Source organism: Rhinoderma darwinii, chromosome 8 (genome assembly GCF_050947455.1).
Source record: "Rhinoderma darwinii isolate aRhiDar2 chromosome 8, aRhiDar2.hap1, whole genome shotgun sequence".
Taxonomy (NCBI): Eukaryota; Metazoa; Chordata; class Amphibia; order Anura; family Rhinodermatidae; genus Rhinoderma; species Rhinoderma darwinii.
This window is the reverse complement of record NC_134694.1, coordinates 8553766-8572255: the sequence shown is the minus strand read 5'-3', so window position 1 is coordinate 8572255 and position 18490 is coordinate 8553766. Positions and strand designations below refer to the sequence as shown.

Below are 18490 nucleotides of genomic sequence, written 5' to 3'. Positions count from 1 at the left end.
CACTATATACAGGGGTGGGCTATATCTACAGGGTGGCTATATACAGTGGTGGGCTATCTATGGAGCACTATATACAGGGGTAGGCTTTATCTACAGGGGGGCTATATACAGGGGTGGGCTATCCATGGAGCACTATATACAGGGGTTGCTATATCTACAGGGGGCTATATATAGGGGTGGGCTATCTGTGGAGCACTATATACAGGGGTGGGCTATATCTACAGGGGGGCTATATACAGGGGTGGGCTATCTATGGAGCACTATATACACGGGTGGGCTATATCTACAGGGGAGCTATATACAGGGGTGGGCTATCTGTGGAGCACTATATACAGGGGTGGGCTAGATCTACAGGGGGCTATATACAGGGTTGGGCTATATGTGGAGCACTATATACAGGGGTGGGCTATATCTACAGCGGGGCTATATACAGGGGTGGGCTATCTGTGGAGCACTATAGGGGGAGTTATTTGTGGGACTAATGATGCTAGAGTTGCAATGTGTGGAGAGGATCCCATTGCCCATGATGAGGAATTAGAATGGTGCCTACCTGAGCTTCTGCCCGCACCTCACTCCCTGAGCAGCTACAGGGGCTCTCTCTATGCCATATACACCCAATAAGTGTTTTTTTCGTGTAGCTATTTTTGAGAGTATAAGATGGACATCACTACACAGATAGAGGTAGAAAAGTATATTAAAGTCATATATATACAGTTGGCCAGACGGTAGGCATAGTATCCATCAAGACCAGCATTCTTCAGGACTTTGACCAGCTCACCACATTTGGTGGACCCTGGGTTTGCTAGCCATGAATAGGAAAATCAGACAGAAAGTGGCTGACATTGTTGGTTGTTGGCTTTGATGATTTGTTTAATGATTGGAAGTAACATAATCTTATTCACTTTCTACAACCAAATTGAGACCTTCTCCCTTAATTGCCTATCTTAGTGGACCGTTCCTCCTACAGTTAATTTCAAGTTTTCCAATTCAATGGATATTCCAAGAAAAACAGAATAAAATGCATCTGTTACATTCAAAAACTTTATTCCCATGAATTATTGGTAACTGCAGTTCAACCATAATCTGAAAGAATTTGTGGAGATTTTGAAGGCACCGCCATGGGGTCTCCGACTCCTCTTCACAAAGCACATCCACTGACATAGCTGCTCACATCCTTGTTCTTGCAGTAGTTGTTCCAAGCCACCCTTTAAAAAATTAAGAACACTCATAATACTGCCATTTACCATCTAATCTTCTTATATTGACCCTTGATTTACTCGAAGTTATCAAGATCAATATGGTCTCTACTGGTCATTGATTTTTCTGATATTAATTGCAAATTAAATGAAAAGGAGACTAAATGGGAAAAAATGTAATTGTACCTTATGCTGCAGCAGAAAAACAAATCTCCTTTATTCCAGAAACCGCACCAATCTTGTCTAGGGGCTTAGTCTGGTATTTCAGCGGGGCGCCATTTAAGTGAATGGGGCTGGGTGCAATACCAGGCACAACCTATGGACAAGAATGGCACTATTTCTAGAAGGGAAACAGAACAGAAGCTTTTTTTTTTTTTTTGGAAAAGCCCTTTAAGGGAAATTACACAACAAAGTTACTTACCAGGCTCCCATGCCATTGGGATCTCTGACAACCCTTTTGGCGCATGTAATGTCATCACTGATGTCATCATTCATCAAACCTTTAAGAAAATCATATTAAAAGCTGTTTTGTTAGATGTTTAAATGTATCATGTATGTCATCGAGTGCTTTCCTAAGAACAGTAGAGAAAGTAGTATTTAAAGCTTAAAGGGGAATTCCATCTGTAGCTATCTACTGATATGGTATTGCCATTCATCTTCTTTATCAGAAATGAAAAAGAAACTATAGATATATTTAGGAATGGTTTTACATGATGAATGGGAGAAATCATACAATATAGAAAGTCTATCAAGAGATCTGTCATAGTGGGAGCAAAAAGAAAATATTCCCACTATTAACCGTAAATGACACACAATTTCTTAGGCTCCTGGATTTGTAGCACCAGACTGTGGAAACTCTCTTAACATGTTAGATAAAAAAGGGCTCACTGAAGTCTGACACCTTTTTTCCCACACATTTTCTGCAAGTTTTTACAAATGTTGGCCCCTATGTGGAGGAAGACAACCTCAGATTGAACAATAAAGGAACCTAATTTAATAAAATTTGGGAATTTTAGAGCAATTTCAACCCAGTTATCAGTGGAATGATATTTATTTTGTATAATCTTTCTTGTAGAAGTTTGGCCAAGCCTCTGATCAGAAGTTTAAAATGATGGCTAAAGATGAAGAGAAGGCACCAGAGAGATAGGGCGGTCCGGTTGCGATTGTAACTGTACAACGTCAGAAGCAGGTCCTGGAAAGGAGCTCCTGGTGGTGTATGGTTAGTTAGGCAACCAAACCACTAGCTCTCTCAACTGTGAAAAGTTCTTCCGGGAGACGTGGCCACCCTCGTAGCTGGAAATACCTGTTAAGATATTTAGCATGCAAGCAACAATTAGGGAAAACGTCTTCATTTCTATCTTTACTCACTATTACAGCTGATGCCACAAGCAGAGACAGCTCCGGATGTCTTTCCATCACTACACCACCAGTAGCTGTTGATCTGGAAGACTCCATAGTCACGACTCCATCCATTGTCGTACATTGCATTGGTGGTGTAGCGGCTTTCATAGTAAGCCATACACATCCCTTTAAAGAGAAATCACTCGATAAGATCATACAAAAAGACCCACCTAAGGTAAATACATGGAAGATCTGAAAATGATTATCATCAATGAAGACCATTTCGTCTTTTCCATCAAAAGGAGCCATTTTTTCCATGCCGGTTAATGTTACCTTATCTCCTCCTTTACATCTTTTCAAGGTGAAAAGGGCGGTGAGACCCATAACCGTTGCTCCTCAACCAATACCATGTCTGTAGCCACCTATCCATAGGTTTACATCGAGAAGGTGGGTCCCATAGGAGAAATCAGAATGTGGACCTTCTTTTATTACTGCGCCCTCTCGGTCTCACTCTCTTAACCACCTGATACAGGAGGAATTGGTGCATTTTTGCCCCATCTCCTTCTCATGATCCTTACCCCATTGTTTGCTAATTTTGTAGAACCTGCACAGGTTCTCACCACTCAGGGATTTAGCCGAGCTTGAATGTGCCCTTTCCCCCAGGGGCTCCATAATAGACACATTGTATTACTCACCTCCATCCATTCCAGCGGCATGTCCCTGTTGGCAGCCATAGCTCCAGCCTTCGGTCACAAAAGGTTCCTGATCCTAACCCTGACCTTGACCTTAACAATGATCCTAACCCTGACCTTGACCTTAACACTAATCCTAACCTTGTCCTTGCGCTTTACACCGGTTCTAGCCCTATTCTTGACCTTAACACTGATCCTAACCATGACCTTGACTTTTTTATTTTGATTTGATTCTATCCTGCTCCTTGGATTGGTCACCTGGTACCTGTTGTCCTTCTCCTGGTTCTGACCCCTGCCGTGTTTTCTGACTACTATTACTATCTCTTTCCGTAGATTGTCGCCTCCTTATAGTTTCTCTGGTGACAACTATTGGCTCCTTTCCTGACTATGCTACAGTTCCTTCCGCACACTTGCCAATAATCGTTGGCTGTTACGGGGACTGCACCTGGGAATCCAATGAGAAAGTCTATGCCTCCTTGAGGGGGTTAAGGGTAAACAATGGAAAGATCCCTAAGACTCAGCACTCCAGTCTTGCCAGCATCAAACCAATTGCCTCTTAGAGGGTCCACATGTTGAGAACGGTAACACTCGGGCTTCCTTTGTAGTATGTATACTGTTGGACCTTATGCTTGTTTGCCCTCTCCTTCCCATCCCTTGTAGAAAAGAAGGGTGGCATGACCCTCAGGTTGGTTTCTCCTCCTTTCCTAGTGCTGCATAGTGTGCAGAGGATCACAATGCCCATGATGTGGAATAAGAATGGGCCAACCTGAGCTTCTCCCTTAGTACCTACCAGGACTCTCTCTATGGCATATAGTCCGTTGAACCTTTTTTTAATGGATATTCTCTAGAGACCATTGGATGGACATCACTACATAGATAGCGGCATCAACGTATAGGAAAAGATGAAGGTCATATACATACAATTGGCCAGACTGTAGCCATAGTATCCATCAAGACCAGCGTTCTTCAGGGCTGCGGCCAGCTCACATTTGGTGAAGACTTTGGCTTCGCTGGCCACGAAGAAAGCGAGGAAGATCAGGCAGAAAACAGCCTTCATTGTGCGGGTTATTGGCTGTTCTAAGGGCTTGAAGAGGAGCGGTGGAGACAGGACCGGGCAGACTTTATAAGGCGGGGTTTGTTTGCACCTTTAAGAAACCATTAACCTGCCTTACATAAATGTATAGATAACATGGAGCTGTTATTCACAATGGAAATACGTCAGTGGAAAAGCTTCCAGCTGCCCTATAGGTAGTGACACTAATCTACACATCTGCCTGGCTATACACTCCTAGTAATATCTGGTTCTGGGAAAGCTGGGTGACAACCAATAGGACCAATATTCCCAAATGGCAAATCTGCCTAGTTGTGTGGTCTTGCGTCCACGGCTCTTCTAGCACGTCAAAAGTAGGCAGGCGCAAAAGAAGAAAAAACGAAGCAGGTTTAAAAATAAGAAAATACCAGGCAGGTTTTGGTATTCAAGGGTCTGGGAAAGCTGGGTGTCAAGGAGCTGTAAAAGTGGCCATACTGGTTGTCATCTAGACACATATATTGCAACTGAATGTCACCATAGAGATCAAGATTAATGGTAGGATAGATTATTATATTAACCCCTTAACGCCGAAGGACGGATATATCCGTCCTCAGCAGCTGCTAGTTCGCGCAGGAGGACGGATATATCCGTCCTGTGATGGCGCGGGTACTGACAGTTTACCCACGCGATCAGCGGCAGGAGCACGGCTGTTATACACAGCCTGGCTCCTGCTGCAACTGCCGGAATCGAAGCACGCGCCGATTCCGGCAGTTTAACCCATTAAATGCCGCTGTCAACAGTGACAGCGGCATTTAATGTGTTTGACAGAGGGGGGAACTCCCTCTGTCTCCCGATCGGCGCCCCCGCAAACAAATCGCGGGTCGCCGTCGGGTTTCCATGACAGCCGGGGGTCTAACAAAGACCCCCAGGTCTGTCTTCAGCATCTGCCTGTTAGGCGATGCCAGAGGCATGACCTAACAGGTTGCCTGTCAGTTTTACACTGACAGGCAATAATGCTTTGGTATACGAAGTATACCAAAGCATTATATATGCGATCGGCATATCGCATAGTGAAGTCCCCTGGTGGGACTAAAAAAAAAAAAGTAAAACCGTTAAATAAAGTTTGTGAAAAAAAAAATAAAAAAAAATTACAGTCAAAGTCAAATAAAACTACTTTTTTGCCCCAAAAAGTGGTTTTATTTAATAAAACGGTCAAAACAAATCACACATACACATATATGGTATCCCCGCGATCGTAACAACTTGACCAATAAAATGAACACATTAATTAAACCGCCGGATGAACGGCGTCCAAAGAAAACGCAAAAAACAACGGCAAAATTCTCTCTTTTCTCCCATTCCCCCCATAAAAAATAAAATAAAAGTTCATCTATAAGTCCTATGTACCCCAAAATAGTACTAATGAAAACTACACATTGTCCCACAAAAATCAAGCCCACGTACGGCCACATCGACGGAAAAATAAAAAAATTACGCCTCTTGGAACGCGGCGATGCAAAAACAAGTAATTTTTTTCTAAAAGGGTTTTTATTGTGCAAACGTAGAAAAAACATATAAAACCTTTACACATTTGGTATCCCTGTAATCGTGCCGACCCATAGAATAAAGTTAACATGTTATTTACGCTGCATAGTAAACGGCGTAAATTTATAACGTGAAAATTAATGCTGGAATAGCGGCTTATTTTCAATTCTCTCCTAAAATAAAGTTAATAAAAGTTAATCAATATGTTATATGCATCTAAAAATGGTACAATTACAAAATACAACTCGTCCCGCAAAAAACAAGCCCTTATACGGCTATGTCGACGGAATAAAAAAAGAGTTACGACTCTTGGAATGCGACCGTGAAAAAACAAAAAATAATCCTTGGTCATTAACGTGCAAAATGGCCCGGTCATTAAGGGGTTAAATTATGTTATAATATATATTACATTACATGATATATTACATAACATTATATATTACATTACATTGTACAGTATATATTACATTTTTCAGCAAGCTATATTACATAATATTACATTATATATTTTACTAAACTATATTACTTTATATAACATTATATTACATTGTATATTATATTACATTATATATTTTACTAAACTATATTACTTTATATAACATTATATTACATTGTATATTATATTACATTATATTATATTATTTTACAATACATTAGAATTTTATATTATATTACATTATATTACATTTTACATAACATTAGTACTTGGCATTATATTATAGATTATATTACACTACATTAGTATTTAGCATTATATTATAGATTATATTACATTACATTAGTATTTAGCATTATATTATAGATTATATTACACTACATTAGTATTTAGCATTATATTATAGATTATATTACATTACATTAGTATTTAGCATTATATTATAGATTATATTACATTACATTAGTACTTGGCATTATATTATAGATTATATTACATTACATTAGTACTTCGCATTATATTATAGATTATATTACATTACATTAGTACTTGGCATTATATTATAGATTATATTACATTACATTAGTACTTCGCATTATATTATAGATTATATTACATTACATTAGTACTTCGCATTATATTATAGATTATATTACATTATTTTACACTACATTAGTACTTGGCATTATATTATAGATTATATTACATTACATTAGTATTTAGCATTATATTATAGATTATATTACACTACATTAGTATTTAGCATTATATTATAGATTATATTACATTACATTAGTATTTAGCATTATATTATAGATTATATTACATTACATTAGTATTTAGCATTATATTATAGATTATATTACATTACATTAGTATTTAGCATTATATTATAGATTATATTACATTATATATTACATTATTTTACACTACATTAGTACTTGGCATTATATTATAGATTATATTACATTGTATAATACATTATTTTGCATTACGTTACTATATATTATATCAGTGGATGTCGTTGTAGGTTCATTTGCACTGATCTGTGTGTCTTGTCTATAATGACCAGAGATAATGAAGAAATAATTAACCCTTACATAATGGGGACAATGGCCGCTTCTAACAACAATTTCATGTGGCTGCAGTAAAAAACATATTTTGCTATTATTTTGCTGTCACGATCGTGTTGTGATGTTAAATATATAAATGTCCCATCATAACAAGAAAACCAGTAACTGACGAACAGCTGCAGACAACCACCCCCTTCCTCCTCCCGAGCTGTATGGGAAAGAGGCATTTGTCTACCAAGGACGCAGCCTTGACTACATCTATTAATGTGAAGGTGACCGAGGACGAGAGGGTCAGGTGAGTGATCAGGACGCAATATTAACCCATACACGGCCAACAATAACATGTAAGACTACTGCACACACTACACCTCCCAACATGACCATAATACAGATGTAATATTCTCCTACACCTCCCAACATGACCATAATACAGATGTAATATTTTCCTACACCTCCCAACGTGACCCGAACACTGGACATGACATAATGTAAATCTATCATACTCTATACATAAAACACTACACCTCCCAACATGACCATAATACAGATGTAATATTCTCCTACACCTCCCAACGTGACCCGACCACTGGACATGACATAATGTAAATCTATCATACTCTATACATAAAACACTACACCTCCCAACATGACCATAATACAGATGTAATATTCTCCTACACCTCCCAACGTGACCCGACCACTGGACATGGCATAATGTAAATCTATCATACTCTATACATAAAACACTACACCTCCCAACGTGACCCAACCACTGGACACAACATAATACAAATCTATCATACTCTATACATAAAACACTACAACGCCCAACATGACCATAATACAGATGTAATATTCTCCTACACCGCCCAACGTGACCCGACCACTGGACATGACATAATGCAAATCTATCATACTCTATACATAAAACACTACAACTCCCAACATGACCCAACCACTGGACACAACATAATCTATCATACTCTATACATAAAACACTGCAACTCCCAACGTGACCATAATACAGATGTAATATTCTCCAACACCACCCAACGTGACCCGACCACTGGACATGACATAATGCAATTCTATCATACTCTATACATAAAACACTACAACTCCCAACATGACCATAATACAGATGTAATATTCTCCTACACCGCCCAACGTGACCCGACCACTGGACATGACATAATGCAAATCTATCATACTCTATACATAAAACACTACAACTCCCAACATGACCCGACCGCTGGACATGATAATACAACAATTCTATTATACTCTATACATAGAATACTACAACTCCCAACATGACCCAACCACTGGACATGACATAATGCAATTCTATCATACTCTATACATAAAACACTACAACTCCCAACATGACCATAATACAGATGTAATATTCTCCTACACCGCCCAACATGACCCGACCACTGGACATGACATAATACAATTCTATCATACTCTATACATAAAACACTACAACGCCCAACATGACCTGACCACTGGATATGACATAATGCAAATCTATCATACTCTACACATAGAATACTACAACTCCCAACATGACCCCACCAAGGCTCAGCAGACAGTATGACACATGATAGAGTTAGATACACGGCTTAGCAGACAGTATCATAATTTTGTACTTTCTTGTGATTTTTATTTTCATGTTGTTATTTCCTTCAGGGGAATAAGAGTTTGTTGTTTTCCTCCAGAATTGTGAATGTTTTTATGAATTGTCTGTGCTTTAGGGACCGGTCACAATCCATTGCTCCTAACTGCTTCCGCTGAGAGTTTCTCATATCCTGTGTATGTGACTTGTGGCCCCTACTGGACTGTTTAGAACCTTTCACTTTCCCATTCCACTTGCCTTTGTCTCTAGAGACAATTATGAAAATTTCACAATCTTTCAAATTAGGGGGCCCCCTAGTGACAAAGTGATCATGAAGTATCCTCTCTCTGCAATATAAATGCTGATTTTCACTGCACCTGTTGGATTTAATGGACAAAAACCAGGGGCTAGAGAGGTACGACGACTACTGCTCCCTGCTCTGACTGAAAGAGGGGGATCCTAAATGGGTGACAGCCTCTATTAGGGAATTGCATAAATATTAATCCCCTAATACAAGGATGATGACTGGATTACCGATTCCCTATATTTACCCTCTTGGGTTCACCAGACTAGGAACTCCTCTTGTCTCCAGCTTTACAACATTGCCTCTTATTGCCCCCTAAAATGTCTTGACCCCAATACTATTCTCAGCTGTTGTGTCATAGATAGAAATGTCCCTGGTGGTCCTGTAGATTAATGTCCAGGTCCTGGTGTTCCAGTGGTCACGTCTCAGTCCTACTCATAAGCAGAAGGTATGACTATAACAGAAGGACTATCATAGGTACATCACACGTGGCTTCCTCATCCTATTAGGGTCTGGGACCAGGCCCTGCAGTCAGTGGCAAACAGGGGCACTGCAAAGTCGGGCACTCCGCTGTTGGTGGGTCAATCAATCACACTCCACTCTCCCAGGACAGGAGCGCCTTGGGCTTGTTTGTATCCTTCACCCCCTTCCTATCCCTTTCAGGAGTGGCATCATGACCCCCTGTGTATTTTACCGACCAAAAAGTTGCCATGATTGTGGATTGGGGGAGCCCTGTGTAGGCTCATCTAGCCCATAGTAAAGGGGATCGGTCCAACCTGAGCTGAGACCCCCTTCTCTGGGACTCCCATAGTAGCTGCAGCTGTGATGTACACGATTGCCTATGGAGTAAGGGGTGCTGTGAAGTTCTTCTTTACTAAGCTGCTGACTTCAGGGGAAGTGACCCTTTAAGAAAAAGTCTGACATTACATGCCGATCCAGGGGTGGGCTTTTATTTCGTATATTTAATAAAGATTACGTATTGCTTTTATAGGTTTCCTTAAATTCACGCTCCAGATATACAAACCCGCCTTAAAGAACCAACCAAGAAACGGCTACATCCAACACCCGGTCATGAGGTTAGCCGCCATCACCTGTTTCCTTATGTGCCTACTATTTCCCGGTAAGCATTGTATAACAATCGCTGTCGCAGGTATAATCATTAGAAGTCTGTGATATCACCTACAGTAACATTGTTGTGACATATTGCTGATGTCACTGCTACGTGGCGACATTGGCTACACAGTCTGAGGCACCAGCCGGTGACATAATGTGACATTTTGAGAGATGCGACTTTATTTTATAGGGCATGTCTCATTTGTTTCATGAATTAAATAGTAATATATTTTTTTTTCATGTTGTAGCTATTTCTTTTTAATTCAAAAAATTCCCTTGGGGGCGGCAATAATGGAGTTACTCCCTTCCTTCTATTTTCTGTATGGACAGTGCAGCAGGAAGTGTGTGCTTTATGGCAGCTGCAATGAATGAGAGTAAATGCCCTTTTACAGGGGCCAATTATCGGAAAACGATCACAGAATGATCTCGCCCTGTGTAAACATTGCAACGATCAGCTGATAAACGAGCAAACGCTCATTCATCGGCTGATTGTATTGTTTATGCTGCAAGAAATATTATCATAGCCGGCAGCACATCTCCCTGTGTAAACAGGGATATGTGCTGCCAACATGATGAGGACGAGTGATCATAGTGTGAGGACAAGCGATTGTAGTAATGACCGCCCATCCGCAAACATAGCTCCTTGTGAAAGGAGCAAACCAGCGAGGATTAACGAGATGTCTCATTGATTGGTGCTCATTTACCAGGCCCATGTCGGGCCATGTAAGAGGACCCTTAATGGTCAGATAAGTGTTAATAGACACTACAGTCTCCAGAAAGTATTGAAGACCAGAGAGTGACAGGGGAGCTGCATACCCAGCCTTATCTGTGTGTATAGTATATAGTGTTACTATCCTGGCTTATCCAGGTGCCCAGCAGTACAATAGAGCTGTTAACTGTCATCAAATCCCCCATCCTAATGATAATGAGATGTTTCTGCTGATACCACCTTAAATTATAATGAGGTGACTCTGCTGACCTGCACCAATGATAATGAGGTGACTCTGCTGACCTGCCCTAATGATGATATGTTTCTGCTGATACCCCCTTAAATTATAATGAGGTGACTCTGCTGACCTACCCTAATGATATTGAGATGACTGTGCTGACCTCTCTACTGCTAAAGAGATGATTCTGCTGACACCTCTTTACACTTCACCTCTTTTGATAATGATAAATTAATGTAAAGGAAAAACAAACCGCATTGCTACGTCTACAGGAGTAACACAAGTCCCAGCACCATGCCCAAACTCCTTGTGGTCTCAGCTGTAACAGATTGCAACAGGTGGTGGTCGGTGGTGGTCGGCGGTAAGCAGAGGTAGATCCCAGTAGTTAACGTACAGAAGAAAAATTCCACGGCACTCACCATCTAGCAAAGCTTTTTCTTTATTAGCAAAAAGCTGTCATAAGATATGAAGAGTAATTTGTCTCCGGCCGTTTTGCGTGTACCTTCGCTTTGTCAAGGCCCCAGCGTTACAACTAACCCCTCCCCTTTATATACAAACAAGGCAATTTTAATGATACATAGTAAAACAACACTGCTAAACACAATGAGTATTCAACATTTTACGACACAGTAACAAAAGTGTCTCGGGTATAATAACATATTTCAATTTAAAAATGAACGTTGCGGCCTTTGAGACCCAAGGATCCCAAAACTTCTGTTCTTAAAATGACATCTGTAGCTTTTGAAGCAAACGATTATGTCTATTACCTCCTGAGACCCGCAAAACTCCTTTCTCTAGGATTTCCACCAAGTGAGCACATGTTCTATCAATCGAGGGGAAACCTCTCATCTAACAAGTCATTGAAGGTGTTCCCCGAATCTCCTGAACATCGGGTGGAGAGTCTCCCAATATAAAAGAGATTACGGGGACAGGTGACGACATACACAACACATTTGGTCCTAGAGGTGATGCTATACACCTCAATCCTGAAGCTTCCCAACTTTAGGTATCTTGTGTGACGGAGCTGGCTGCAAAATGTACAGTGACCACATCTATAGTTGACTCTCGGCATTAGATCACCCAACCACATTTTTGGAAAAAACAGTTGAACGAAACGGCCCTCACCCAACCAAATTTATGGAAAAACCAGTTGAATGAAACGGCCCTCACCCAACCAAATTTATGGTAAAACCAGTTGAACGAAACGGCCCTCACCCAACCAAATTTTTGGAAAAGCCAGTTGAACGAAACAGCCCTTAATTAGAACGTCTCTCAAATTCTTAAAAAGTCTAAACAAGATGATAGGGTGAGGCCCTTTTTACATGATACAGGAGACAGCTCTCATATCTTAGTAGGGCATTTGTAGCTGTAGGTTTTCGATAGCCTCTTGTTTTTAATTCCCCTGTTTCATGTGACCAACACATCTAAAAATTCAATCTCATGTCTACCAAATTTACTGGCGAATCTCTTATTCATTATGTTGTCACTCGTGTATTATACAAAATCGATGAATTCACCAGATGTTTTGGACCAATCAATGAAAACATCGTCTATGAATCGTAACTACAATTGCAATTATTTCATATAAGGGTTCTTTACAGTATAGATTTTATGTTGCTCAAATTCCACACAAAAAATGCTGGTTTCAGAATAATCTTTTTATGGGTAGTCATTGCGAGGCATTCTGTTCCCCCATAGTCAGATTTAAATTGGCTTTTGGATATATTAGATCCCCGACATTTCTCTCAACTTGCTTATAGAAAATATTCAAAGAGAAACCGGCAGGCAAGGCAGGATAAACATTAGATGCAAAACCACCAACAAATCTTTCATCTGGGGCTCCAATACTAATTGACTCACTGTCCAGAAGGTCCATAAGTGACATCGAAAGGAAGCAGAATTAATTTTAAGAAGCTTTGGGACCTTTGGATCTGAAATATCGCAACAATATAAACTGAAAGATGTTATTATACCTGGAGACATTTGCGTTAAGGTGTATACTCTGTCTTATAATAATATGGTAAATATTTATTGTGTTTAGCAGTGTTGCTTTATTATGTATCATTAAAGTTGTCTCGTTTGTATAAGAAGGTATGTTGTTCATTGGAACGCTTAAGCCTTAACAAAGTGTGGGAACACGCGAAACGGCTGACACTTCTAGTGATAATTGGATGAGTCTGCTGGTCCTTCTAGTGATAATGAGATGACTCTGCTGAACCCTTATAGTGATAAGATGAATGCTGAACCTTACCTCTAATAACTGTGAAATGACTCTGCTGACCCTTCTAGTGATAATTGGATGAGTCTGCTGGACCTTCTAGTCATAATGAGATGACTCTGCTGACCCTTATAGTGATAATAATGTTGAATCTCACTTCTAGTAAAAATGAGATGTCTCTGCTTACCACACCCTTTAGTGATGATGAGATGACTCTGCTGACACCTCCTCTAATGATAATGAGATGCCTCTGCATTAGTCTACACAGTAAAGCTGCAGAAAACAGGACATGTCAGCCTATTGGGTGTGCTCTAATGACCATTGTGTAAAACGCCAATATTTTAAGATTTTTCTTATATTAGTAGTCACATAAAATACAAAATACCAAAATTATGTAGAAATATGTTTATAATAAGTAATCTGTAATTTTCTGATTATGCGGTTATGTTGATGTTCTTGCTGCCATCTTTAACACTGTGTTGCTTACTGTATTGAAGGTACCATCCAGGTTTGGGTTCACCAGTACGAGCAAGTCTCTGTGTCTGACGGCAGCACGGCTGTGCTAGGATGTCTGGTGGACGGTGGGGATATTCAGGATTTCAATGTTAATTGGTTCAAGCAATTGCCAAGTGCTGCACCCATATTCATTCTCTACCATGGAAATGACTCCACCATACACTGGCCCGGTGAATCTCTGGGACGTTACCAGCCAATAAGAAACAGCAGCCATGCCCATTTATTGCTGATCACAAATGTCACCGTGCAGGACAGTGCCTTGTATTGGTGTCTGCTTACAAGTAATGGCTCCTTTCCAGTCTGGGGGGACGGAACACAGCTCAGCGTGTATGGGGGTAGGTATCACTGATTTCCATAAGATTCATTCATGTATCTCCAAGGGGTTTGCTTGTTTGACCTGACAGTATCACACATGTTAGGCTTGGATACATGGCTCAAAAGACCGTCACACATACGATAGGCTCAAACACAATGGCTCCGCAGACAGTATTACACATAATAGGCTTCAATACATGACTCAGTAGCACTCTGACCCCTGGGATCATGTAGTAAAGCTGAATAAAATGATCTCCTGAAGTCCTTGTAATTTCTGAATTTATTGCAGTTGATTTCTATTTCCCACAAGAGGGCACTCAATACGACAAAGCTCAAACATCTAGCAGATATAATATAATCATAATTCACAGTAAAGAAATACATCTCCCCACATATAACGGCCTCATAGATGTTACATTGCAGTCTTGGACAATTCAATCTTATCTATCATATTTTGCAGGTAAAGATGTTCAGGCTCCGACTGTCTCTCTCATGAGTAGTCAAGCATCTCTGGATGACCCTGGTCTTCTCTATGCCGCCTGTTTGGCCACTGGTTTTTATCCTTCAGTGATAGAGATTGCATGGAAGTTTGAAGGTGAAACTTTCCAAGGAAATATTATTTCTGAACCTTTTCTAGACGAAGAAGACAATGTCTACACTATAATTAGTATCCTAGAGGTCACGTCACAAAGCAGAAGAAATCTCTCATCAGTTTCTTGTGAAGTACGTCATGATTCCTCAAGGACTCTCATCAAGAAAGATCTACATCACTGTTACAGAGACACATAGAATCATCGAATAATGATTACTTCATGAAGCTAGACCTTGGACCTTGATTTCCACCCTCTGATCATTATATGATGTGACAAGCTTTGACAAAAGTTTACTCCAGACTATAGATCCACTACTGGTCTTTATGGCTTGTAACAGAGGACTGATTAATAACATGGACCTGCAAGATACAACATACATTTAGGGTATGGCTATGGGTTCTACCATAACCTCTAACAAAAATTGAAGTACCATTAAATTGAAAGTAACACATGTGAGAAGTTAAATTTTGGGTTCTTCACAGTTGATAAGGTTGAAAAAATATACAGGTCCATCGAGTCCAATCTATAATCCTACTGTGTGGATCCAGAGGAAGTCAAACATTCCTATGAGGTAGATGCTTCATATTAGGGGAAAAAGTTAATTCTCGACTACAATTATGGCAATTAGAAAAATCCCAGAACCAACGTCCCATGTCCAGAATCTAGTACTCATGACTTGCAATATTATATATTTCAAGAAAGGCATTCAGGCCCTTCTTGAACTTGTTGAATGAATCAATCATCGCAACATTGTGTGGCAGTTCCATAGTGTCACTGCTCTTACAGTAAAGAATCCCCATCTTTGATTATGGTGATACCTTCTCTCCTCTAGGCGTACTAGATGCCCCCTTGTCGTGTTCTTCAGTGGGTTATATGACAGAACATCCTGACTGAATGTTTTCTTTTACGATCATTACTTTATTTCAATCTTTCCGGTTGCAAACTCACACCCAGAGACATAACTTGAAGCTCCTAGGCTCCAATGAAAAATCTGCAACAGGGCCTCTTCTACAATGTGCCATTAATAATCCTGGGTGTGACTGATACCACTGCACCCCCTAGTGCTAGATCCCTGCTAACACCAATTTATAGGTCCACTGCTGCGCTAGAAGTTTGTAACTGAAGATTAATTCGTTATCTGAAAGTATACATTTATGGTACAGCTATGGGTTCTACAAAACCCCTGACAGATATACTGGCTCGGTAGACAGATTGGTAATCTGATCAATAATCAAATATAAAAAGCATTACAATTGTGAAGGCCATCTGGTCTACTATGGACTACTAGACCCTAGATGACTATATATAGTAGCGAAGATAAAACAGAATGTATGAATTTTCTCATAATCTCTGACCACACATTTCCTTCATAAAAGCACAGTACTGGGAGAAAATTTCAGTCATATAGTTTTATTTTGAGTTATACAAAAAACTTCTGTTGTAACTGGTATAACATATATCTATGAGACGTTTCATACATTTCATAAGCAAATAAAGACACTTTCTGACATTAATATAGTAGATTCTCTAAATAAATGTTTATAAATATTGAATGTTATTCCTATCAGGCTTCGGAATGGAAGTTCCTATGCAGACTACTGCACATTGCATATTGTAAACCTCTTATTAGTTCTAGACCACCAGGAATATAAACATTTACTCCTTCAGTGCCCTAGACCACCAGGGATTTTACAATTAACCACATCACTGCCATAGATCACCAGAAATTTCATCATAACCCCTTCACTGCTCTAGACCATGAGGAATGTAAACAGTATCCCCTACACTGCCCTAGACCACCACAGATGTTTATATGAACCCCTTCACTGCCTTTGACTGCCATTGATATATCCTCTTCACTTCCATAGACTATTGGCACTATTAACCCTTCACCACCCTAGACCTTCAGGAATGCTAACATAAAACCCTCTACTACTCTAGGTAATCAAGTATTCAATGGTTAACCCCCTTCGCTACCCTAGATAAACAAGAGTGTCTCCATTTAGCCATTTACTGCCCTAGATCTCTAGGGATGTTTTTATTAAGCCTGTTACAACCCTAGATTAAGGTTAGGCCTGGTAGTATTCTGGAATACATATTCTGGTACCAATTGCTTATGTATGTGTGTTTATGTGTATAAAAATGGTGGGTGAGAGGGCCCTACCTTGCGTTTTGCCCAGGACCCAACTTTTTCTAAAACAGTCCTTCTTCTAAATACATGGATACTATAAAAGTAGCAATTCTTGCTTTTTCAGCACTTTTTTCTGCTTGTTTTTCTTTTTTTATCCTAAAGGTGCAACTGAAATTTCAAGCTCCCCGAGAGGGATCTTCAAACAAGTCCGTTTAGCACTTAGAGGCAGTCTGTTGTGTAGCAAATATCCAGTTAAGTACAAGTAGCTATATGTCCTCAAAAGGCAGTCACCCAGTCAAGACAAAAAGGTGTTGCTAGGGAACTTGAACCAAAATACCCCACAGAATACACCAAGAGAGGGAAATAGAGAGAGATTCTGCAAAGGCACTGTAGTGGGGTTTGCATTGATGCCTAATGAGAAAAAAAGTTAAATAGTTCAATTTTTTAAAAGTTTTGAGGTCAATGTAGAGAACATTTGAGGTTGCTCCATCCAAACCATGCACCTAAACACCTTCATACAGTGAATCACAAAGTTATATGTTGGGTGTTAAAGCTTTCCTAAAGGATGAACTTGATAAACCCACTAAAGGCCTATATTTAGACAACCAGCTTCGTTGTCTGATTGTTTGTCCACATGAGTACGCTTTTTATATAACTTTGTTAAAGAGGTTAAAGAGTTTATGATGATCCTATTTACATCGGAGACATTAGAGAAGAAATTTGCTAAAAACAAAGAAATAGTGCCCCATGGCACAGTATCACAATTAACAGGATCACCTTGGTCGGTTTTGCTAAAATTGGGCCAACCTCTAAGTTAATGCAGTATATAGTAGTTGCAGCAAAATCCTGGACATGAGTAATGGACCACCGCTCTTTGGATAGACCAAGAACTGGCTTTAGGGGTGAGCAACCTGTGTAGTCAGCTGCCCCTGTTGAAAGGGGCTCCACAGATTACTTGGAACCCATGGTTGGCGACCACCACAAATCCTAATATTAATTGGATAGCAGTTTCATTAGATTACTGTATGGTACTACTATTTAGACACTGTATGGTATGGTTATTCATACACTGTGTGACAGTACACCATATGGAGTAGTGCACCAACAGAAAATAATGCATTGGGCATCATCCAACGTAAGAAGAGCTCTGAATAAACCCCAGAGCCCTATAAGTACAAACATTCAATGTTAATAGCTAATTTTGATAGATGCTAAACTTTACTGTACTGTAAAGGGGGAGTCCGTTATGGACAATCCCTTTTGGTTAGAAGGGTCTCAGGCAACAAGTGTTCCATTCCCCTGTAACGCCACCACAGGAGAAATTAAACATTACACAGGTCCCACTGAAATAAATGGGCTGTCCGTGGAATTGATAGGTCCTCCAGATATAGAGATATTTTTTGTAGCCACTCTTCACTC

General features: G+C 39.9%; 2 protein-coding genes across 2 annotated transcripts; one reads left to right on the top strand and one right to left on the bottom strand.

The window, feature by feature from the left end:
- Positions 1 to 1138: 1138 nt before the first annotated feature.
- Positions 1139 to 4340, bottom strand: LOC142658576 (lysozyme C-1-like). Its single transcript, XM_075834149.1, has 4 exons — positions 4151 to 4340; positions 2565 to 2723; positions 1618 to 1696; positions 1139 to 1205 (listed from the first exon to the last, which is right to left on the bottom strand). Exons 1-4 carry the CDS (start codon positions 4284 to 4286, stop codon positions 1139 to 1141), a joined length of 441 nt encoding a protein of 146 aa, XP_075690264.1. The 5' UTR covers positions 4287 to 4340.
- A 3185-nt stretch (positions 4341 to 7525) lies between these two features.
- LOC142658954 (immunoglobulin lambda-1 light chain-like) lies at positions 7526 to 16383 on the top strand. The gene is made up of 4 exons (XM_075834558.1): positions 7526 to 7608; positions 13680 to 13783; positions 14014 to 14367; positions 14808 to 16383. Exons 1-4 carry the CDS (start codon positions 7526 to 7528, stop codon positions 15134 to 15136), a joined length of 870 nt encoding a protein of 289 aa, XP_075690673.1. The 3' UTR covers positions 15137 to 16383.
- The last annotated feature ends 2107 nt before the right edge of the window (positions 16384 to 18490 follow it).